General features: G+C 42.4%; 1 protein-coding gene across 5 annotated transcripts; it reads right to left on the bottom strand.

Moving 5' to 3' along the window:
* Positions 1–432: 432 nt before the first annotated feature.
* Positions 433–23173, bottom strand: LOC139566725 (uncharacterized). Of its 5 annotated transcripts, XR_011673136.1 has the most exons (6): positions 22657–23155; positions 21962–22092; positions 21585–21758; positions 18014–18164; positions 16788–16899; positions 14499–16634 (listed from the first exon to the last, which is right to left on the bottom strand). XR_011673136.1 is itself a non-coding variant. In XM_071388000.1 (5 exons), the coding sequence occupies exons 1-5, from the start codon at positions 22931–22933 to the stop codon at positions 1413–1415; spliced, it is 867 nt and encodes a 288-aa protein (XP_071244101.1). In that variant the 5' UTR covers positions 22934–23155; the 3' UTR covers positions 433–1412. The 5 variants fall into 5 exon arrangements, 4 of the variants coding, with proteins under 4 accessions (XP_071244101.1, XP_071244097.1, XP_071244099.1 ...); XM_071388000.1 differs by lacking the exons at positions 14499–16634; positions 16788–16899; positions 18014–18164; positions 21585–21758; positions 21962–22092 and adding exons at positions 433–1529; positions 2605–2757; positions 6394–6582; positions 9442–9572; XM_071387996.1 differs by lacking the exons at positions 14499–16634; positions 16788–16899; positions 18014–18164; positions 21585–21758; positions 21962–22092 and adding exons at positions 4966–6582; positions 9442–9572.
* Between the last annotated feature and the right edge of the window lie 965 nt (positions 23174–24138).

Here is a 24138-nt window from a genome sequence, read left to right as displayed (position 1 = left end):
ACGCCTGTCACCATCGTTGCGCGTCAGACTCACCTGGACTCCATCACTTCTCTGATTACCTTCCCTATGTATGTCACTCCCTTTGGTTCCTTCCCCAGGCGCCATTGTTTCTGTTTCATGGTTGTGCGTTGTTCAGCCTGGTGACCTCGAGGCCGGAGAGGGAGCACCTGTGACAGTCGGCCAATTGTAACATTGGCTATTAGACCTACTTAGGTTAAATAATACTCCCAGGCACACGAAATGTTGGCACTATGGTGAGAGAAAGAGGCGAATCTAACTCACCCAGTAAATTTGATTAGAACATTATTAACAGCTGTCTCACATTACCCTCTTTACATAGAACTACCAATCCATTTGAAGTTTTCTAGCCTTTTTAAACACATGACATTGTGCGACATACGATCATGCAATTTAAAAATAAAACCAAACTGGCGGGATGAGGAAAGTATTTTACTTGCAGAACAAGTTGAGAAATACAAAATCATTATCAAAAGCCATCTCGAAACAATAAACAGGATACTTCAGTTTTCCATAAAAACTCCTGACGAATGTGAACAACGCTGGTACACATTCCTATCAAAATGTAGGTTGGAGATTGCCAACTTCTGAAGGTTAACGGGAAAAACAGGTAGGCCTCAATTCAGTTACTATGTTATGCACACTGTAAAGTAGACTATTTTGATGTCTAATGGGTATTCTCTGCATTCAGGAGGTGGCCCTCCACGTAAACCCCCTCAGTGCCATAGCTGAATGTGTTTAACTACCTGCAGGGCTCAAATGTGTCCATCTCGGGCATTGGAGAGGACTTAGACGTTGCGCTGTTGAGGGTCACCGAGCAGCACAATAAGTAGGATTTAAGCTTACTGTTGCATTTCAAACACTTTTATTCACATATTTTGATGAACAAATAAAATGTTATTGGACAAGTAAGCTAAACTGAAAACAATTCTTATTGCAGTGCATCTCTAGCGCCATCGTCTGAGGGGACCTCCACTTCGCTGTTGCTGCAGGACATCCACCAACGGCTCCCCGGAAGTACAAGTTTTGCATTTGCAGGAGGAATATAACTCTTACAATAAAAAAAAAGCTTAAGAAATAATATGGTGTGTATTTGTTCACCTTTTTCTAAATGTTAGCCCACTATGGCATATCTGTATGATGCTCTCCCATTCCAATAGCTTAATGTTACGTAGCTAGATATTTGGTTCTGCGAGACCATTCTCCTGGGCTGACAAAGTGCCAAAACGAAGTGTGGAGATTGCTATGCGAGCCTACCTAAAGTGAAGGTTGGTAAAGTGCTGGCGGAAAAGCTTTCGCTGTCTACCTATGGCACTGGGCCACGATTTTCCATCGTCAGGAGGTAGAGGGATCAGCCGTAGTTCGGATGTCGTGCAATATGCCAGAAGTCATTCTTATGCGGCAGACCATCCTTGCTTGGGCTGTGACGCACCTCTCCACGGAGAACATGAAATCACCTCTTCCCCTGGCCGATTCCTCTTTCTACCATGCTCCTTGTGATATTGTAAGCCCTTCAGATAAAACAATGTTTACATATGGATTAATATTTCAATTATGCTGAGATAGTCCACTGTAGCCAAGTAAATCAAATGTTTGGCCTATTGCCTCACCTGTTATAATTGAGCTGAGCGCGGGGAAAGAGGTCATAGGAAAAGGAATTACCAGCCCCCTTCAGGGGGAACAACATTGTGCTCAAACAGCATGTTGAGGCCACTCTAACTGAGCATTCTGGAGTCATGTGTAGACCCAGGCCAGTTGGCTACAACATCAAGAATCATATTGTCTGCATAAAAAAAACCACGTAGGAAACGCTTTCGATTGATTTAATGTGTCCTCAACCGTGTGGGGCAATGGTTTTGATGTGGGTACAATTAATGACGCCAACAACTCCCGGAAAACCAGCGATTTGGATGAAAGCTTGTTTTTGAATAATCTGGCGTTGAGTGGTGGGGAAAATCAATAAACCTTTGCATGATTTGAGGCGCTGTAAATGCCATCTGGGTTTGACGGATCTTGCTCTGCTGATAGTAGTCTGTGATGAAACCAAATCATCGCTGTTACACCGTTGCATTTTTCCTGTTGCCAAGAAGGGTAAAGTGGCGATTGCTTTGATCTCTGCCGAGAGAGCACATGATCATCCCGTAGATGGAGAAATAGCATCATGGACAAGGTCAGTCGCAAAGTATACCATCCCTATCTAACCGGTATCTTTTGATTAAATTGTCATTACCATATGTTTGTAAAAAATAAAAATAAATCCCTAAATGTGTGTGCTTGCCATCATCTCAATCCAGCCATCTTCTGGCAACTCCTAACTGGTTAGGATACCTCTTGAGCTCTCTTAAATACACCTTGAGATAGGAATGTTGATAACCTGCTCTTACTCCTATGCGTAAAAGTAGGACCAAATTTGCATAACTGAGAATTTTCGGGCAGTTAGATAACTACGGGCCCTGGTCCCCACAGTGTTATTATTATGATCTAAAAGGCTAAACTGATCCTAGATCAGCACTCCTACTCCGAGAGGCTTTGTGGATACAGACCCTGACCTAATACCATTTAGACAGTAGTTTACAGTGGGCTCACCTCAGTGAGACTGTGTGTGGTCCTGTGCTGCTCAGCTGGTTCCTCTGTGGGTTCAGGAGGAGGTGTAGTCTGGTTGTCCTCCATGACCATGGTCCCCTCAGGGTTCCCCAGACCCTCCTCCTTCACCAGCAGCACCTCTGGACCCTCATCCCCCTGGAAGAGACAGGGGTGATACAGATTACACTGACATACACTCCATCAGGTACGTACACACACACAGTCGCACACACGTATAATAAACACACTTTCAGCATGTGGAGGCCATACTTACAAACATTAGAAAAGGTTTAAGTTCAAGGTTAAGTTTAAGCATTAGCCAATTAATATCGTTGACATAGTGGCACGTGAGCAAAGGCTACATGTCAGCTGTTTCCATTACATAAGCTTGCAAATTTAGCCCTTTGCTAACCTACTAACCTAATCAGGTGGTCGCTTAAACTTAACCTTTTCTAATTTTTGCAAGTATGGCCCGGAGTGTTTATCCATCACCACTACGTTTGAGTCCTGTACTGTAGTTACAGAATTACTTCATTATTTTTAAACCCATCATGGTGGAGATAAATATGATGATGTGGGTAAAAATAAGTCAGCTATGATAAGTCAAAATTCATCATCAGTAGGTGTTTGTTAATGTAATAGACTACAGGGTGTTTGTTAATGTAATAGACTATATAGGGTGTTTGTTAGTGTAATAGACTACAGGGTGTTTGTTAGTGTAATATACTACAGGGTGTTTGTTAGTGTAATAGACTACAGGGTGTTTGTTAGCGTAATAGACAATATAGGGTGTTTGTTAGTGTAATAGACTACAGGGTGTTTGTTAGTGTAATAGACTATATAGGGTGTTTGTTAGTGTAATAGACTATATAGGGTGTTTGTTAGTGTAATAGACTATATAGGGTGTTTGTTAGTGTAATAGACTATATAGGGTGTTTGTTAGCGTAATAGACTGTATAGGGTGTTTGTTAGTGTAATAGACTATAGGGTGTTAGTGTAACAGACTATATAGGGTGTTTGTTAGTGTAATAGACTACAGGGTGTTTGTTAGTGTAATAGACTATATAGGGTGTTTGTTAGCGTAATAGACTGTATAGGGTGTTTGTTAGTGTAACATATTATATAGGGTGTTTGTTAGTGTAATAGACTACAGGGTGTTTGTTAGTGTAATAGACTATATAGGGTGTTTGTTAGTGTAATAGACTATATAGGGTGTTTGTTAGTGTAATAGACTATATAGGGTGTTTGTTAGTGTAATAGACTATAGGGTGTTAGTGTAACAGACTATATAGGGTGTTTGTTAGCATAATAGACTATAGGGTGTGTGTTAGTGTAACATATTATATAGGGTGTTTGTTAGTGTAACATATTATATAGGGTGTTTGTTAGTGTAACATATTATATAGGGTGTTTGTTAGTGTAATAGACTATAGGGTGTTTGTTAGTGTAACATATTATATAGGGTGTTTGTTAGTGTAACATATTATATAGGGTGTTTGTTAGTGTAACAGATTATATAGGGCGTTTGTTAGCGTAATACACTACAGGGTGTTTGTTAGTGTAATACACTACAGGGTGTTTCTTAGCGTAATAAACTATATAGGGTGTTTGTTAGCGTAATAGACTATAGGGTGTTAGTGTAACAGACTATATAGGGTGTTTGTTAGCGTAATAGACTACAGGGTGTTTGTTAGTGTAATAGACTGTATAGGGTGTTTGTTAGTGTAATAGACTATATAGGGTGTTTGTTAGTGTAATAGACTATACAGGGTGTTTGTTAATGTAATAGACTACATGGTGTTTGTTAGTGTAATAGACTATATATGGTGTTTGTTAGTGTAATAGACTATACATGGTGTTTGTTAGTGTAATAGACTATATACTAGTGTAATAGACTATGTATGGTGTTTGTTAGTGTAATAGTCTATATAGGGTGTTTGCTAGTGTAATAGACTATAGGGTGTTTGTTAGTGTAATAGACTATAGGGCAGGGCCTGATTCTACTTATTAGTTGCTCAACAAGACTTTAACTAGCTGAATCAGATATGTTAAATTAGGGTTGGAATGAACCTACAGGACAGTAGATCTCCAGGAAGAGGGTTGGGCAGCCCTGCTATAGGGTGTTTGTTAGTGTAATAGACTACAGGGTGTTTGTTACTGTGTAATAGACTACAGGGTGTTTGTTAGCGTAATAGACGACAGGGTGTTTGTTAGCGTAATAGACGACAGGGTGTTTGTCAGTATAATAGACTATGGGTACGTGTAGGTATATTTAGGTGTAAATTGGTTATAATGCACTGTTGGGTGTATGCAGAATAGGGTGAGATCAGATGTGATGTATACTAAAGAGAGTCTCAATGAAAGTCAGAATGAAAAGTCCCATTTTATGTTTACTAAATATAAACAAGTTTTAAATACACCATATGAAAACCACACATACACGTCTCAACAAAAAATCTGCATGAAGTTGATAAACTGCCTACATTTTCTAATTAAAGGAGTCGGGGGAAAAAATGTTGTAGTTGAATGGAAGTAATGAAATAGGCATTTGCGAACATCATATAACCTACACAGTACAAACACAATATATAACAGACCTTTTAGGCTTATATATATATGCCTTATATATCACACAATGTCTGGATGCAATATTCTACCCAGGAATATTCAACACTGAAATCTGTTACTCTCGGTATTCCAAATTCATCTGTGTATATTTTCTGCTGACAATTCATCTTTGTCTTTAATGCAGGGCTTGATCTAAACTTAATAAGCTATGAATAGGAATGGTTTTTATTTAGTAGAATGGTTTTTCTGCTGGTGTATCCGGAGGTAGCTCCTCTCTGAGAACCTCTTCCCGCAGTGTGTACAGGCGAACGGCCTTTCTCCCGTGTGGACCTTCAGGTGCCTCTTCAGGCTGCTAGCCTGGGTGAAGCGGATATGACACTGGGGGCAGCTGTAGGGTTTCTCCCCTGTGTGGACCCTGTGGTGCCTTTTCAGGTCACCAGCCTGTGTGAAGCGCATGTGACACTGGGTACAACTAAAGGGTTTCACCCTTGTGTGGGTCCTCTGGTGGATCTCCACAGTCTGGGGGCAGCTGAAGCCTTTGTTACAGAACATGCAGAGGAATTGTTTCTCTTTACTATTGCCTGATATAGCCCTGTCGTTTGAGTTCAATACCTGATCAAAAAGGACGCGGCCGTGTGAATTGGAAGGCCCCATCGATGTGGACACTGGGTCGGGATCCCTGAGCGAGTGTAAAGGGGAGTGGGTCACGACATTTGGATTTGTCTCTAAGCTTTCCCTGTAATCTAAGAAACCTCTGCCCTGTGAGTGTCCATCTCCTAGGTGACTATCTGCATTCCATGTGGGAGGAACGTCGCCTTCCACTTTTACAGTCACTTCATCTATGACCAAACCCTCCCCTTTCTTATCTAGGCACCCTTCAGAGTATACACTACTACTGTACCGATTCCAGTCCCCTCTAGACTGATCAGTCTGTGTCTCTAAACCCAAGGATATGTTGCCAGGGTCCATCTCTGTAGTGTAATAACAAGACGGATCATTGCCAGTCTGTAACGCGTCACCTGAGTCCGGATGGGAATGAACCGTCCTCAGGCTTCGGTTACCGTAAAGTATATACTCTGAGCCGGAAGCAGGAGGACATCCCAGTGGCCCCAGTCTCTCTGGGTCTGATCTGTGGTCAGATCCTGTGTGTAAATGCCTTTGTGTTACAGTTAAAGTCTCGGTGTCTGTCTCTGACTTGAGGACGGCGTTCGGCGTTCCACTGACCTCCGTGATGCTGCATTGGGTCCTGGGCTGGGGGGCGGTGGCAAGGTCCTCTGTGGCTACAGGGTGCGCCACTACAGCCGCTGCTCCAGTCTGGATGTCTCTGCTGTGCTGTGGGTCCTCCTCTCCTTCAGTCCTCTCCTGCTTGACCAGAGATGATCCTCCAGGATCTGCAGCCTCTACATCTGCAGACTGACAAGAAGAGAGGAGGTTATTATTCATGAGTAGAATTGGAAGGGATGTAACTATTTAACCAAAACGCATCGGTCCCAATTGAAATGTTACAGATACAACTGCATTGGTCCGCGTATCCCAAACTGATCCAAATGTAGCACGCTTCGGTCAGAAAGTCCATTCAAACATTACGAAGCGCTGATTCACTAACATGTTACTTTATTTATACCTTACCTCATCTTTTGTCACAACTAATGCGTCCTCTATTCAGTGTCAAACTAAGAATGTACCCGTGTCGACAGTCATTGGTCTACAAGTCAGCTTGCATGCCGAACAACCCCAGGAAAAATCAGTAGCCTAGTTAAGCTGCTGAACTGGGGCTTACAATAGATTTGAGTTTCGATTGTTCAGGTTCACCATCAGCAATACGTTTTCGTAGGTTTGCTTCAAACAATCAGTGTATATGGTAATTTTTAGATATACAGGGTAAAGTTCATCATTTCAGAACGAGGACAGCAATCTGGCGCACTGCATGGTCAAAACGGGAGGAGAAAAGAAGCTCACTAAAAACTTCCAAACGGTCGAAACCATTTGCTTTTGAGATGGGGGTGAAATCCAAAGTTGTGCTTCTATTCATTGGCGATGTCATAGATAATTTTTTAACAATCAATATTGATACATTACGAGCTCCAACACTTCCTCTGCAAACATGACAAGTTAATTAGTGGGTGATTGTAATTTCAGAACCAAAGTGGGGACACAAAACAACATAGGCTACATTGACCCCCCTAATCGGATAGTGGTACATACCTAGACTCCCATTTGGCTCAGATCATGTGCCTAGTACATACATAATAGACATACAGTTGAAATCGGAAGTTTACATACACTTAGGTTGGAGTCATTAAAACTCGCTTTTCAACCACTCCACAAATTTCTTGTTAACAAACTATAGTTTTGGCAAGTCGGTTAGGACATCTATTTTGTGCATGACACAAGTCATTTTTCCAACAATTGTTTACAGACAGATTAATTCACTGTATCACAATTCCAGTGGGTCGGAAGTATACATACACTAAGTTGACTGTGCCTTTAAACAGCGTGGAAAACTACAGAAAACTGTTTGGCCATAATGACCATTGTTATGTTTGGAGGAAAAAGGGGGAGGCTTGCAAGCCAAAGAACACCATCCCAACCGTGAAGCACGGGGGTGGCAGCATCATGATGTGGGGGTGCTTTGCTGCAGGAGGGACTGGTGCACTTCACAAAATAGATGGCATCATGAGGGGAAAAAATGATGTGGATATATTGAAGTAACATCTCAAGACATCAGTCAGGAAGTTAAAGCTTGGTCGCAATTGGGTCTTCCAAATGGACATGACCCCAAGCATACTTCCAAAGTTGTGGCAAAAAGGCTTAACTTAAGAACAACAAACTCAAGGTATTGGAGTGGCCATCATAAAGACCTCAATCCCATAGAAAATGTGTGGGCAGAACTGAAAAAGCGTGTGTGAGCAAAGAGGCCTACAAACCTGATTCAGTTACACCAGCTCTGTCAGGAGGAATGGGCCAAAATTCACCCAACTTATTGTGGGAAGCTTGTGGAAGGCTACCCGAAATGTTTGACCCAAGTTAAAAAATCTAAAGCCAATGCTACCAAAGACAAATTGAGTGTATGTAAACTTATGACCCACTGGGAATGTGATGAAAGAAATAAAAGCTGAAATAAATCACTCTACTATTATTCTGACATTTCACATTCTTAAAATAAAGTGGTGATCCTAACTGACCTAAAACAGGGGATTTTTTACTAGGATTAAATGTCAGGAATTGTGAAAAACTGAGTTCAAATGTATTTGGCTAAGGTGTATGTAAACTTCCGACTTCAACTGTAAAATCCACAGAAGAAGACTGAACAAGGAGAGATTACTAGAAACCAACTAGGTTTCCCCTTGTATCTGTGGATTCACAGTTAGAGTAGAGAACACATCGTTTTCTGTGACTCAAAATGGGTCGATATTCTACAAATATATAGATATATATTTATATCCCAGGACAAATTAGCTAGCAACAGCAAGCTAGTTAGCTAAATGTCCATGAATGTTTCATATGTGTTGTGGTGGAAATTCAACACCAAGGACACCTGAAGTCAATCTTAAAATGAATAACTCTCTTATCAGCAAGCTGGAGAGGTTACAACAGACCCATACAGGTCTATCAGAAGCTCTGTTGGGGCGGTCCCAGCAGTTGTCTTATATACGGCTATACACAGACAAGTTATATTTGCATGATTTAACATAATTAATTCATCACTACCAGTGGCTAGCACATCTGACGGACCAATACCTCACGAGGCTTTCTCTCTCTCCAAGTTGAGATCTTGAAACTGAGATACCTTGGTTGTTCCCATAGCAATATTCTGGGCGTATTGCCAAGTTGAGGAACAGTGATAGTGAGGATTCCTCCATACACGATCAGTCAGTCACCTGCATGAACCTTTCCAATTAGTTATTAGAAAGTAGCATTGATTTGATACATAAACATAACATTTCCCTCACAGTGTAACGACCTGTCCCCAAATGAATATAGTTGGTTCAGAGTTCACTTTGATATTTCAACCTGCATGTCCTGATCGTGTCTGGTGTGGATAGACAAAATCAACATGCGCGAGATGCCGCACACGTGGGGCCGGTGTAGTCAGCATGTAAGAATTGGATAACAATGTCATAGGGAAGTCTCACAAACTCCCCATTGGCAGATAAATAAGGATGTACATGTAAGACAGTGAATAGCTGAGAGGAGCCTTTCTGAAATAAACGGGACACATTTGATTTACAAAGTAACTCATTGTTTTTAATGCAACACTATTCCACTAACCTCTATCACAATAACGTGCTGGGTTGAGGTTCCATTCCCCTCATCAACAGTGATTGGTTGGTCATCTCTCCATGTATTGTGTCCCGCTGGCTTCACAAAGCTCCTGTGGCCTCCAGTGAGATGTCCTTCACCTGAGAGAGTGATTGGTGGAAAAGCGGTGGTTCGGTACTGTCAATGTTCAACACTATATTGTACACTATTGATACTGTCTAGAATTGACAAGGATGTAAGGTAACACTTCTCATAACTTCTTGATATACTATTTATTGATTGATGTATTATGTTCCATGCATCACATTGTTTTCAATGAGTAAATAACATGAAATGTAGTAAATCAAGAATCTGGTTAGGTTATGATATTGTGTTTTTGCGCAAGATATCTAGTTAAGTAATCTGGGGAATTATTACATACTATCCAACACCCAATTCTGGTTAACCATATATAGTATGTGGTTAACAAATCTAAAGTCACACATGCGTAGAGCGGAACCGGGCGACAGGCCTCGGCATTCTGCAAAATGTACCTCTTGCCATTCCTCTGTATCGGTCGAGGATCTTGATACTTCTGGGACGACTGGCAAGGACGCGCTCGCGTGACACCTTCAGTTCCAGTAGCTGTAGTTTCCTCCGCAATGCCCTGTTTTCTTTCTGGCTTTGAGTTATTTCCAAACGGAACACTGCATAGTCGTCGTCTACTACTTTACAGATATCTGCTACAGCTGCATTCGCCAGCACCTCCATGATGGAGGCTATTTGAGTGTGAAAAACCATACAGTTAGCCATTGTTAGCTACGCAGCTAGGTAGCTAGCGTTACCTAGATAACATCTATCAAGCAAGTCCCGTTTCAAACGCGAATTACTCACTACATGGGGTATGTATATTATGTTATACTGCTAAATTATTCATATTTTGAGTTCCAGAGTGTTAATAAATAAACGTCTATAGTAAAACTCTAACGGTGAAATCGTTATTGGTCACTGTTTACACCAGCGCCTTGTCACGACACATAAAAAGTACTTCCGGGTCACGGATTTTCTAAATATTTCAAATTAAAAGTTTCCCATGTAATAGTAGAACAGTTTCAATAACCTGTACTAATTCATGATATGTGAAACGTAATTGATATTGTGAAACGTAAGTGATATTTTCATTACATTGGGGTTTTAAACATGTTCCAAGGTCAAGTAAATCCCCCCAATGCAATGCACTATACATTATATATATATTGGCTTTTAGAGAGAACTATTCTAGGTGCTGAAGTAAAAGTGGGGTTGGGATTACTCACTAGTGTCTGTAGAAGCTGTATGGTGTTATTTCATGGGGGACTGAGGTCTATACTGTATGTCCAGCAACACTTTCAACTCCACCCACACCGTTGGTCCCAATGCAATACACTATAGGCCTTCAATAACATATTGGCTTATAGAGACAACTTCTAGGTGCCCAAAGTAAAAGTGGGCTTGTGATTACTCACTAAAGTCTATATATGACGTTATTTCATGGAGGGCTGAGGTCTATATGCCAGCAACACGTTCTACTCCACCCACTCCATTGGTCCCAATGCAATACACTATAGGCCTATAATGCATCCAAAATGTTTTAATTAAGTAATTTTGCAATGTAACTACAGTTACAGTGCAGCAAAACTGCAGTTCAACCACAGCAAACTGCAATTATGCTGCAAATGCTGAAAGCAGCTGCGGTTATCCCCCTCTTCAAAGGGGGGGACACTCTTGACCCTAACAGCTACAGACCTATATCTATCCTACCTTGCCTTTCTAAGGTCTTCGAAAGCCAAGTCAACAAACAGATTACCGACCATTTTGAATCCCACCATACCTTCTCCGCTATGCAATCTGGTTTCAGAGCTGGTCATGGGTGCACCTCAGCCACGCTCAAGGTCATAAACGATATCTTAACCGCCATCGATAGGAAACAGTACTGTGCAGCCGTATTCATTGACCTGGCCAAGGCTTTTGACTCTGTCAATCACCACATCCTCATCGGCAGACTCGACAGCCTTGGTTTCTCTAATGATTGCCTCGCCTGGTTCACCAACTACTTCTCTGATCGAGTTCAGTGTGTCAAATCGGAGGGTCTGTTGTCCGGGCCTTTGGCAGTCTCTATGGGGGTGCCACAGGGTTCAATTCTTGGACCGACTCTCTTCTCTGTATACATCAATGATGTCGCTCTTGCTGCTGGTGATTCTCTGATCCACCTCTACGCAGACGACACTATTCTGTATACTTCTGGCCCTTCTTTTGACACTGTGTTAACAACCCTCCAGGCGAGCTTCAATGCCGTACAGCTCTCCTTCCGTGGCCTCCAATTGCTCTTAAATACAAGTAAAACTAAATGCATGCTCTTCAACCGATCGCTGCCTGCACCTGCCCGCCTGTCCAACATCACTACTCTGGACGCCTCTGACTTAGAATATGTGGACAACTACAAATACCTAGGTGTCTGGTTAGACTGTAAACTCTCCTTCCAGACTCACATCAAACATCTCCAATCCAAAGTTAAATCTAGAATTGGCTTCCTATTCCGCAACAAAGCATCCTTCACTCATGCTGCCAAACATACCCTTGTAAAACTGACCATCCTACCAATCCTCGACTTCGGTGATGTCATTTACAAAATAGCCTCCAAAACCCTACTCAATAAATTGGATGCAGTCTATCACAGTGCCATCCGTTTTGTCACCAAAGCCCCATATACTACCCACCACTGCGACCTGTACACTCTCGTTGGCTGGCCCTCGCTTCATACTCGTCGCCAAACCCACTGGCTTAGGTCATCTACAAGACCCTGCTAGGTAAAGTCCCCCCTTATCTCAGCTCGCTGGTCACCATAGCAGCACCTACCTGTAGCACGCGCTCCAGCAGGTATATCTCTCTGGTCACCCCCAAAACCAATTCTTCCTTTGGCCGCCTCTCCTTCCAGTTCTCTGCTGCCAATGACTGGAACGAACTACAAAAATCTCTGAAACTGGAAACACTTATCTCCCTCACTAGCTTTAAGCACCAGCTGTCAGAGCAGCTCATAGATTACTGCACCTGTACATAGCCCATCTATAATTTAGCCCAAACAACTACCTCTTTACCTACTGTATTTATTTATTTATTTTGCTCCTTTGCACCCCATTATTTCTATCTCTACTTTACACTTTCTTCCACTGCAAACCAACCATTCCAGTGTTTTTTTTTTACTTGCTATATTGTATTTACTTCGCCACCATGGCCTTTTTTATATTTTTATTTATTTATATATTTTATATATTTTGTTTGCCTTCACCTCCCTTATCTCACCTCACTTGCTCACATTGTATATAGACTTATTTTTCACTGTATTATTGACTGTATGTTTGTTTTACTCCATGTGTAACTATGTGTTGTTGTATGTGTCGAACTGCTTTGCTTTATCTTGGCCAGGTCGCAATTGTAAATGAGAACGTGTTCTCAATTTGCCTACCTGGTTAAATAAAGGTGAAATAAATAAAAAATAAAAATTACTGGGTCCAAAACTGCAGTTACGAAACTGCAATGTTTTTTGTAAGGAATTAATAATTGGGTTGAAAATGATGGGAAATGTGCACAATTATCAATATTTTATACTAGTTATCATACAAAGAATAATTAAAAGTATTTCTATGAGATATTATGTGATTTATTTGTTTTTTCAAGTCTAAATGCTCAACAATTTTTTTGTGTGTGTACTCCTATCATTTATTGCAGAATTGCCTGTACGTTGTGTTGCAGTAAAAGGGTCTGTTCTACTAAGTAGCGCTTCTTGTTTCCAAATCTACGGAGTTTACACCCAGTGGAGCGTTTCTGCTCATTTTGTGGCTTTTAAAGTGTGGCCAATCAGCTTAAATCCAATCGTTTTTTCATATTGGACATACATATTGCGCTGGTTGTGTACAGTTTAATATGTATGTTCAATATGAAAAAAACTATTGGATTTAAGCTGATTGGCCACATTGTTTCAAATGACAAGTTAATGAGGGGTTTGTGGTTAAGTACCCTCCTAAACAGAAAGGGCATTCCATTTGATTTTAATCACTTTTTGACCACACCCCTTTTGATTTGAATGAAACTTTACATACATATTTGCCCATGGTAGAAGTGGTCAGAAAGTGACATTCTTGGACCTGAATGCCAAAACATTCGTGAGATAGAACTGCCCCTTTTTGCATACCCCACCATACCATGAGACATCCATGTCTTCATCACTGGAAAAGATTATTGTTGAGTTTGATATAATTTAAAAGCTTAAAAACAGGGTTGTCAAAATATTTAGAATTTCTTGAAATAAATGTTTTTTTATAAAAAAATCTAAAGTACTGTAAAAACCGCATAAACTCAGATTTGTTTCATTTATTTTCGCATATGTTGTAGTTTAGACCCTAATTTACATCCTCTGAGGTGTATGTGTTGTGCTCACCATCGGTTGAGACACAGCATACTCTTGAATACAGGGTGGGTGTTATTTCAATCATATAAATATAATTCATAGAATGGGCCTACCCTTCAGACCACTGCAATTTAGCTGGTACACCATTGATATTGAAATTGATATTTTAACTTCCAATTACTATTTACAAAGATGGCTGCCGGTCCACCCACTGTTGATTAACAACTTAAATGGGAATGTCTATTCTATTATCTATATTCCTATGATATCAATAGGTTTCATATGGAAGATTGACAGTGTTAATTTAACTGATATCTCATTCAAGTCAACATTCTCTGATATGTGGACCTCCAACCATCTTTGTGGTACCATTTGAAAGTAGAAATGTCAATGTTATTCCCATTTTAGTACATTAATCAGCCAAAACATGACACCCACCCTGTATTCAAGAGCATGCTGTGTCTCAACCGATGACGGGCACAACACAAACATCTCAGATTATGTCAAATATGGTCAAAAACTGCAACATATGCAAAATATATTTGTTTTATTTGTTTTCAGATAATTGACATTAAAGGTAAAATAAATGTTTTTTTATTAACTTTTTTTTCAGGAAATTGTCCAATAGTTTGACAATCCTGTATGCAAGCTTTAAAATTATATTCAATTCAACTGTTTATCTTTCCCAGTGATGAAGACATTAATCTCATGGTATGATGAGGTATGCCAAATGGGTCAATTTTGAGCACCTCCCTCTCCTGAATGTTCTGGCACTCGGGTCCAAAATGTTACTTTCTGACCACTTCTACCATGGGCAAATATGTATTGAAAGTTTAGTTCGAATCAAAAGGAGTGTGGTCAAAAAGTGATTGAAATCAAATGACATGACCCAGAAGTCAACATGTTGTACACTCTGAACCCGTTTGTAAAGACCAGACAGTTTGGAATATCAACTACAGGTTCAATTTAGTTCAAGTTTAATATTTCACCTCAGTCATCACCTGAAGGTAACTTATAGGCCATTTACTGCAAACAGCTTGAGGTCAAGGACTGTAGAATAAACACAGTGACGCGGTGACATACATCCGTATAAATACAGCCAAAGTCAATTATTGGGTGGCAATGTTTTCTACAACCATGGGAGATTCATAACAATAATACACATTGTGCCTGTGCTTAACTCCATTCCGTTTCTCTTTTATCCTGAAAAACTCCCCATACACAAGCATACCCATAACATGATGCAGCCACCACTATGCTTGAAAATATGGAGAGTGGTACTCATTTATGTGTTGTATTGGATTTGCCCCAAACATAATTTGTATTCGGGACAAAAAGTTAATTGCTTTGCCAGATTCTTTGCAGTATTACTTTAGTGCCTTGTTGCAAACAGGATAGATGTTTTGGAATTTTTTTAATCTGTACAGGCTTCCTTCTTTTCACTCTGTAAATTAAGTTAGTATTGTGGAGTAACTACAATGGTGCTGTTGCTGATCCATCGTCACTTTTCTATCACAGCCATTAACCTCTGTAACTGTTTTAAAGTCACCATTGGCCTCATGGGGAAATCCCTGAGCGGTTTTCTTCCTCTCTGGCAACTGAGTTAGGAAGGACGCCTGTATCTTTGTAGCGACCGGGTGTATTTGGGGCGGCAGGTAGCCTAGTGGTTAGAGCGTTGGGCCAGTAACCGAAAGGTTGCTAGATCGAATCCCCGAGCTGACAAGGTAAGAATCTGTCGTTCTGGGCCTCCCGGGTGGCGCAGTGGTCTAGGGCACTGCATCTCTGGGTTCGCGCCCAGGCTCTGTCGCAGCCGGCCGCGACCGGCCTAGCGTCGTCCGGGTTAGGGAGGGTTTGGCCGGTAGGGATATCCTTGTCTCATCGCGCTCCAGCGACTCCTGTGGCGGGCCGGGCGCAGTGCCCGCAAGGGGGCCAGGTGCACAGTGTTTCCTCCGACACATTGGTGCGGCTGGCTTCCGGGTTGGAGGCGCGCTGTGTTAAGGTACTCTGCCTCATCATACTCTTTCTTTCCTCATTTCACTACATCCAAAACCAACAGAATTAACTACAAACTAATTAGTACTATATTACATGTCATTACATGCTGTGCATACAGGCAAACAACCTTTCTTACTTATGGACCTTCAGGTGCATCTGGTGCTGGTGGGAGAACCTTTTCTTAACCCTGGGGGCAGCTGAACGGTTTCTCCCCTGTGTGGACCCTCTGGTGGATCTCAGCCTGTTTGGGGAAACTGAAGGCTTTCCCACAGAACAAACACAGGAAGCGCTTCTCTTTGGCGCTGCCAACTTTACTGGTTACATCTCTACTACTGTCATTTGTCAATGGGCTTGTGTAGCCATTTAGTCTTGAGGCATTATCTGAGGTCTGGTTTAACATTAGGAGAGTGTGAGGACGTAGACCCTGTGTTGTCACAGGGTCCATGTTCCAGTTGATAGATCCTATAGAAGGCAGCCTGAAGGCAGCACCTGTTAGGGGGTTTAACCTGAGGTGCCATCAGTCTCTCTGATTCACAATTATAGGAGCAGGACGAAACATCTCTAGCCAAATCTGTTCTCTCCCGCCGTATACCGTCCCCACAGACCACATCTGTGCTTCACCCTGTTGTCATGGAGACTAAGTTCGGTTGTCGTTTTGTGTTCGACTGTCTGTTTCTAGCTGTGGTTAACAGTTGAGGACTCTGTCCCATCCACTATGTTGCCTTTGGTCCTGGCTTGCTCAGTGATGTCGTCCCACGGGCCCAATGGAATTTGAGTCAATTACCTGGTCAAGTTCATAAATTGTGTGTGTTTTAGTATGTAAACATAAGTTGTATTGATTTAATTTTATGAATGAAGAGAAAATAAAAGCCAGATCCATCACTATTCCCATTGAAGATCTATTACTGTATGTAGGCTATATGTATTTCTTCCTTACCTTGCTCCCCCATCTTTAGTCCACTCAGCAGATCAATGCTTTCTGGTCCGTCTTCTACTGTCTCCTCTTTGACCAGCAGCAGATCAATCTTCCCATCCTCCATGTCTACTGACTGTAAGAGATACAGAGTGAGAGGATGTTGGATCAAAAAATCTGATATGAACACCCTGCTATGGAGCATCTTCTGATTGGGTAATGAGGGATTGCTATGAGTACTATGCAAACGTGTTAGTTGATGTGACTACTTGACAATCTTTAATGGTTTGGTAATTGAAAGGCATGGTCCCACACTTAAAGACAAAATTCATCAAGAACAGGGCCCGTATCCACAAAGAGTCTCAGGGTAGAAGTTCTGATTGAGGATCAGGTCCCCACCGGTCTACATAGTGTGGTGGAAATTCTACCTGTAACTAATAATGAGGAGAGGCAAAATCAATTAAGGTATTACTTTTATTAAAACGTATTATAATGAGGAGGCTGGTCGCACCACCCACGCAGGTGAGATGGAGTGAGAGCCTCCTGTACAAAGAATACAGGAGCATTTATATAGTCAAGCTACCCCATGCAAGCATCTGCAGAACACGTGACCCTATGTATGTGTATGTGTGTGAGGGGAGACAACTGGGTGAAAAGGTTGCCTCAGTCTGTCGCAACTGAGTGAGGACAATACCGGCCAGAATGACAGGAAGTCACTCCAGACATATTCCATCTAAGAGTAGCTCAACAATTCCCCCAAGTTGGGCAAGCAAGCGCCTTTGACTGTCGGCCCAGATGATGTACGGTCGACCTGGTCACACACATAAAACATGAATCTCTCGCCCAGAAACAGGCTCCAAACAGAACAATAGCTCTATGACTTGTGTGCAGAAGATAACACTTTGCTCTGTCTCCAGTTAAGCTAAGAGGAACCAGTTAGTTTCTGTCAGCTCTTGGCTGAGCGCCCAGGTATCATGGGGTCATGCTACACACACACAACAGTTAGAACAGGCCTCTTATTAATGCGCGCACACTTTTCTATCTTATATGAGTTTGTTTCTTTGACAATCTCAAGCCCAATGCCTGGGCTTAAAGACATATATTTCAGTACACAAGCATTATTAAGGTTTAACTTCAAAATGCCCTCACAAAAGTCTCATTCATTATGATCTAAAAGGCTAAACTGATCCTAGATCAGCACTCCTACCCAGACCTACTACCATACAGACAGTAGTTCACAGTGGGCTCACCTCAGTGAGACTGTGTGTGGTCCTGTGCTGCTCAGCTGGTTCCTCTGTGGGTTCAGGAGGTGTAGTCTGGTTGTCCCCCATGACCATGGTCCCCCAGACCCTCCTCACCTCCCTCCTCCTTCACCAGCAGCACCTCTGGACCCTCCTCCTCCTGGAAGAGATAGCTGATACAGATTACACAGACATTAAATCCCTCAGGTACGTACACACGTGTACAGAGATAACACACTTTCAACATGGCGTCCCGTGTGGCTCAGTTGATTCCCACGCGGGACCAGTACGAAAAAGGTATGAAAATGTATGCACTCACTACTGTAAATCGCTCTGGATAAGAGTGTCTGCCAAAGGACTATAATGTAAAACAGTGTTTCCCATCCCCACCTTGTTTCAAATCAAATTGTATTTCATGCTTACTTACAAGCCCTTAACCAACAATACAGTTAAGCTAAATATTTTCTAAATAAAATAAAAGAGCAACAAAATAACGAGGCTATGTACCGGTACCGAGTCAACGTGCGGGGGTACAGGTTAGTTGAGGTAATATGTAGGTAGGGGCGAAGTGACTATGCATAAATAATAAACAGCGAGTAGCAGCAGCGTAAAAAAAAGTGTGTGTTGGGGGGGGGGGGGGGTCAATGCAAATAGTCTGGGTATCCATTTGATTAGCTGTTCAGCAGGCTTATGGCTTGGTGGTAGAAACTGTTAAGAAGCCTTTTGGACCTAGACTTGGCACTCCGGTACTGCTTGCTGTGCGGCAGCAGAGAGAACAGTCTTTGACCATTTTTAGGGCCTTCCTCTGACACCGCCTGGTATAGGGGTCCTTCATGGCAGGAAGCTTGGCCCCATTGATGTACTGGGCTGTACGCAATCCTCTCTGTAGAGCCTTGCGGTCAGAGGCTGAGCAGTTGCCATACCAGGTGGTGATGCAACCAGTTAGGATGCTCTCGATGGTGCAGCTGTAGACATTTTTGAGGATCCGAGGAGCCATGCCAAATCTTTTCAGTCTCTTGAGGGGGAATAGGCTTTGTCGTGCCCTCTTCACGACTGTCTTGGTATGTTTGGACCATGATAGTTTGTTGGTGATGTGGACACCAAGGAACTTGAAGCTCTCAACCTGCTCCACTACAGCCCCGTCGATGAGAATGGGGGCTGTGGTGGTTCATTTCTTTACTATCAAATGAGGAGAGACAAACTTATCACACAAGTCAGAGTTATACTTAAACTAAATCTTTAATAATGAGAGCTTTGCAATAGCAATGACTTGTCAATGATTCACCATTTCTAATAATCCGTTGTGAGTGGCGAGACAAAAGTACAAAGGTCTTTTATAGCCAAGATACACCCCTTTCAACCTACATGACGAACAACAGATACATAGAATGGGTCACAAGGTGAGACTTCATAAATGAGAAAGGAGTGTCCCGTAGCCAGATGGCATTCGCTATAAATTATCGTTCAGTTTGGTCCCTAAGACGAGGTTCCTATCTTGTTCCTGTTACTCCTAGCACAAAAACACCAACTCGACCAATGGCATAAATCAATTGTCAACTCCAGACACTCCCTCCAATGCCAAAGGAGGGAGTGACTGGCGCACAGACATTGTGGAGACAAGTAATTGGTTCCCCACTAATCACGCCATCCCTTCACATGGTTTAGAATAGGTAGACACATTCACATATGAAGACAATGTTCCCTCCTGTCCTCTTCCCCTTCTGATATTCTGCATAGCACCAGGGACATGTGAAAGACAAGCCTGACCTCTCCCCTCTCTGGGCCCCAGGTGACTGAGCCCCAGCTGAGGGAAGAAGTGCAACTGCCAACACCAGAGTCCGAAGGGAAACATTCTAATAACAAGTATACCACATAAGCATATTATGCAGATAAGACATCTTAAGACATCTATGTTACCCAACTAATTCTGATTCATCCGCCACAGGGCGTGCTCAGCCCTCCTTTTCCTGTAGTCCAAGATCATGTCCACAATCACTGCCAGGTCACTGACCTCCACCCTTTGAGTCCTATACCGTAGATACAGAATTTCTTAAATTGTTGTTAAACCCATCACGGTGGACATAAATGATGCTGTGGGTAAAAACAAGTCAGAAATGATAAATCAAAAGTCAGACAAACCGGGCTAAAGTATTTTGACTTGTACAGTAGGTGCTTTTTAATGTGTGGGTCTAAAGAGTCTCAATGAAAGTCTTGGAATGAAAAGTCCCATTTTGTGTTTATTAAACAAACAAGAGCTGAATACACCATATGAAAACCACACATACACGTGTCTCAACTAAAAGTCAGTATGAACTTGATGAACGGAATACATTTTTTCATTAAGTGTCTTGGGAAAATTTGTGACCACCATATAGCCTACACAGCACAAATAATATGAAACAGACTTTTATATATCTCACACGTCTGGATGCAATATCCTACCCAGGAATATTCAACACTGAAATGTGTTACTCTCATTATCCCAAATTTCTGATGAAAATGTATTTTTGTCTTAAATGCAGGGTTTGATCGAAACGCCAGAAGCGATCAAGTGGAATGGTTACTTTCTATTTTATAGAGTGGAATGTTTTTTCTGCTGGTGTATCCTGAGGTAGCTCCTCTCTGAGAACCTCTTCCCGCAGTGCGTACAAGCAAAATGCCTTTCTCCCGTGTGGACCTTCAAGTGCATCTTCAGGTGACCAGCCTGGGCGAAGCGCATGTGACACTGGGTACAGCTGTAGGGTTTCTCCCCTGTGTGGACCATCTGGTGCCTTTTCAGGTGGTCCTGGCGGGAGAACCTCTTCTCACACTGGTTACAGCTGTAAGGTTTCTCCCCTGTGTGGACCCTCTGGTGGATCTCCACCTTCTGGAGGCAGCTGAAGCCTTTGTTACAGAACATGCAGAGGAACCGTTTCTCTTTACTATTGCCTGATGTTGCTCCCCCTTCCTGAGCCTGGGCTCTAGCCCAGTCGTTTGAGTTCAATACCTGATCGAAAAGGTGTGAATCGGAATGCCCCATCGATGTGGACACTAGGTCGCAATCCCTGAGCGCGTGTAAAGGGGAGTGAGTCGTGACATTTGGATTTGTCTCTAAGCTTTCCCTATAATCTAAGAAGTCTCTGCCCTGTGAGTGTCCGTCTCCTTGGTGACTATCTGCATTCCATGTGGGAGGAACATCCCTCTCCACTTTCACAGTCACCTCATCTACAACTATAACCTCTCCTTTCTTATCTAGGCAACTTTCAGAGTATACACTACTACTGTACTGGTTCCAGTCCCCTCTAGACAGATCAGTCTGTGTCTCTAAACCCAAGGATATGTTGCCAGGGTCCATCTCTGTAGCGTAAGAACCAGACGGATCATCAACTTCAGTGTCTAACGCATTACCATCTCCACGGGAATGAACCATCTTCTGGATTTGTTGAAATATCGGTAAATACTCTGAGCCGGGAGCAGGAGGACAGCCCAGTCTCCTCAGCCCCAGTCTCTCTGGGTCTGACCTGTGGTCAGATCCTGTGTTTACAGTTAAAGACTTGGTGTCTGTCTCTGACTTGAGTACGGCGTTCGGGGTTCCACTGACCTCCATGATGCTGCATCGGGTCCTGGGCTGTGCTGGGGCGGTGGTGGGGTCCTCTGTGGCTACAGGGGGTGCTCCAGCTACTCCAGTCTGGATGTCTCTGCTGTGCCATGGGTCCTCCTCTCCTTCAGACTTCTCCTGCTTGACCTCATGACCAGCAGCCTCTCCATCTGCAGACTGACACAAGAAGAGAAGAGGTTATTACCGGTACATGAGTAGAATTTGATAAATGTTGTAATGAAGTCTCACAAGCTCCCCTATGGCAGATAAATTAGGATGTACATGTAAGCAAGTGAATAGCTAAGGGCAGCCTTTCTGAAATAAAAAGACACATTTAATTTATAAAGTAACACATTTTTATGTAACACTATTACACTAACCTCTATCACAATAACTTGCTGGGTTGAGGTTCCGCTCCCCTCATCAATAGTGATTAGTTGGTCAACTCTCCATGAATTGTGTCCAGCTGGCTTCACAAAGCTCCTGTGGCCTCCAGTGAGATGTCCTTCACCTGAGAGAGTGATTGGGGGGAAAAGAGGTGGTGAGGTTAACTCTGGGTTTCCCAAACTCCATCCTAAGGACCCCAAGGGGTGCACATTTTGGGTTTTGCCCTAACACTACACAGCTGATTCAAATAATCAACTAATCATCAAGCTTTGACAATTTGAATAAGCTGTGTAGTATTAGGTCAAAAACTAAAACGTGCACCCCAAGGACTGAGTTTGGGAAACCCTGGCGTCAGCTACTGTCAATGCTATATTATACACCAATGGCAAGGATAAGGTAACACTTCTCATAACTTATTGATATACTATTTATTGATTAATGTATAATGTTCCATTCATTATATTGTTTTCATTGAGGAAATAATAGGAAATGCAGTAAATCAAGAATGTGGTTAGAATATGATATTGTGTATTTGCACAAGATAGCAAAGTAATTTGGGGAATTATTGCGTACAATCCAAAAACTGACCAATACCAAATTCAGGGTAACACATCGGAATACATTTGCATAGGGCAAGGGGGCGAAAGGCACTGCCGTATATATGAATGCAGCTTTCTGCAAAATGCACCTCTTGCCATTCCTCTGTATCGGTCGACGATCTTGACACGACTGGCGAGGACGCGCTCTCGTGTTGTCCTCTCTGCGCGTTCCCGTGCCACCTTCAATTCCAGTACTTTCTTCCGCAATGCCCTGTTTTCTTTCTGGCTTTGAGTTATTTCCAAACGAAACACTGCATAATCGTCGTCTACGAGTTTACAGATCTCGGCCACGGCTGCATTCGCTAGCACCTCCATGATGGAGGCTATTTGAGTGTGAAATACCATACCGTTAGAGTTACCGGCCATTGTTAGCAGCTAGCTAGCTAGCGTTACCTAGATAACATATCAACCAAGTCCTGTCTCCAACGCGAATAAAAAACTACATGGGTTAAGTATGTGATGCTGTGCAGTTAAGTCATATTGCGTTCCAGGGTGGTAATACACATCTAAATATTAACAATAAAAACGCTAACGTGGAAATAGTTATTGGTCACTGTTCACTTCCGTTCGTCTTAGTCTTCTATGATATCATTGCTGTCCGCAAACAAAGGTTTAAAAGTGCATGCCGCCACCTACTGTGCTGGAGTGTGCATCAATCATGGTCTACCTAATTATGCACTACTAAGAAAAAATAACTGGGGGGAAAAAGCCCTACTAACCCTCCCAAGCCCCAACCCATTAAACTGTATGACATTCTGAAACAATCCACCCGTAGGATTATTCAGCATGTCTACAACCATTTCAACAGTATCTGTTAACCCCCAAAACTATTTTGGCTTTTCCACAATAACCTTCAAGCATTTCTGCTTTCCACAACCCGAGTCGTGTTGATGTCATAGCTTTCATTGGTAAGGTTAACTTTTGTCACTACCAAAATGTCCTTTGACAGAGCACATTCATGAGCGCAAGATTTCTGAACAGGTCTCGAAACCATGCCAGAACCATCAGAAACACCAACCCCAACATAAGGTCCACTTACTGTAGTACAGGAGCAGCCATGGAAGCTCCAACATTCCGCACTGTAGTCACACCAATCTGTCTTACATCCTCTGCATACGAAACATCCTGACTGATTCTATATCTCTGAGCGTCTCGCTGTATCTGGCATCCACCAAATGGGACGGAGGGTGACGACATCATACAAAAAGTGAAATAAATCAAAAACCTATCCCACTGCTTCAATCACAGTCCAAATCACATTCCTACACAGGCTCAGGGGCCTGTGAGAGCGGAACATTCATCGACAGGATTACTTGTAATGTCTCTGCTGTAAGTCCCCCAAAAAACGTTGAGCCACACTCAATGATTACTATTTTCTTAGATTTTTCTTTCTGTTTGCTCTGTGCAGTTTATAACCATTGCAAGTCACCGTTTATCATGTAAGGATCTCTCTGTTGGCGAGGAACATTCACTAGTGTCTCTACTCGAACTACCATTGTTTCTAAAATGGTACTCCCTTCTCCCTGACAGCCCTATTTTTGCCACCTCTGTCTCCTTCACCCTAACGGGGC

The sequence above is a fragment of the Salvelinus alpinus genome, chromosome 39, assembly GCF_045679555.1.
Source record: "Salvelinus alpinus chromosome 39, SLU_Salpinus.1, whole genome shotgun sequence".
Classification (NCBI taxonomy): Eukaryota; Metazoa; Chordata; class Actinopteri; order Salmoniformes; family Salmonidae; genus Salvelinus; species Salvelinus alpinus.
The sequence above is the reverse complement of the archived record's forward strand: the minus strand, read 5'-3'. Positions and strand labels throughout refer to the sequence as shown.

Coding starts and splice junctions, on each gene's coding strand:
- LOC139566725 (XM_071387996.1), bottom strand. CDS start 22,933: ATGGCCGGTAACTCTAACGGTATGGTATTTCACACTCAAATAGCCTCC. Junction 9,573..22,656: donor ATACAGAGGAATGGCAAGAG/GTGCATTTTGCA, acceptor TCACTCTCTCAG/GTGAAGGACATCTCACTGGA. Junction 6,583..9,441: donor AGCACGTTATTGTGATAGAG/GTTAGTGGAATA, acceptor TCTTCTTGTCAG/TCTGCAGATGTAGAGGCTGC.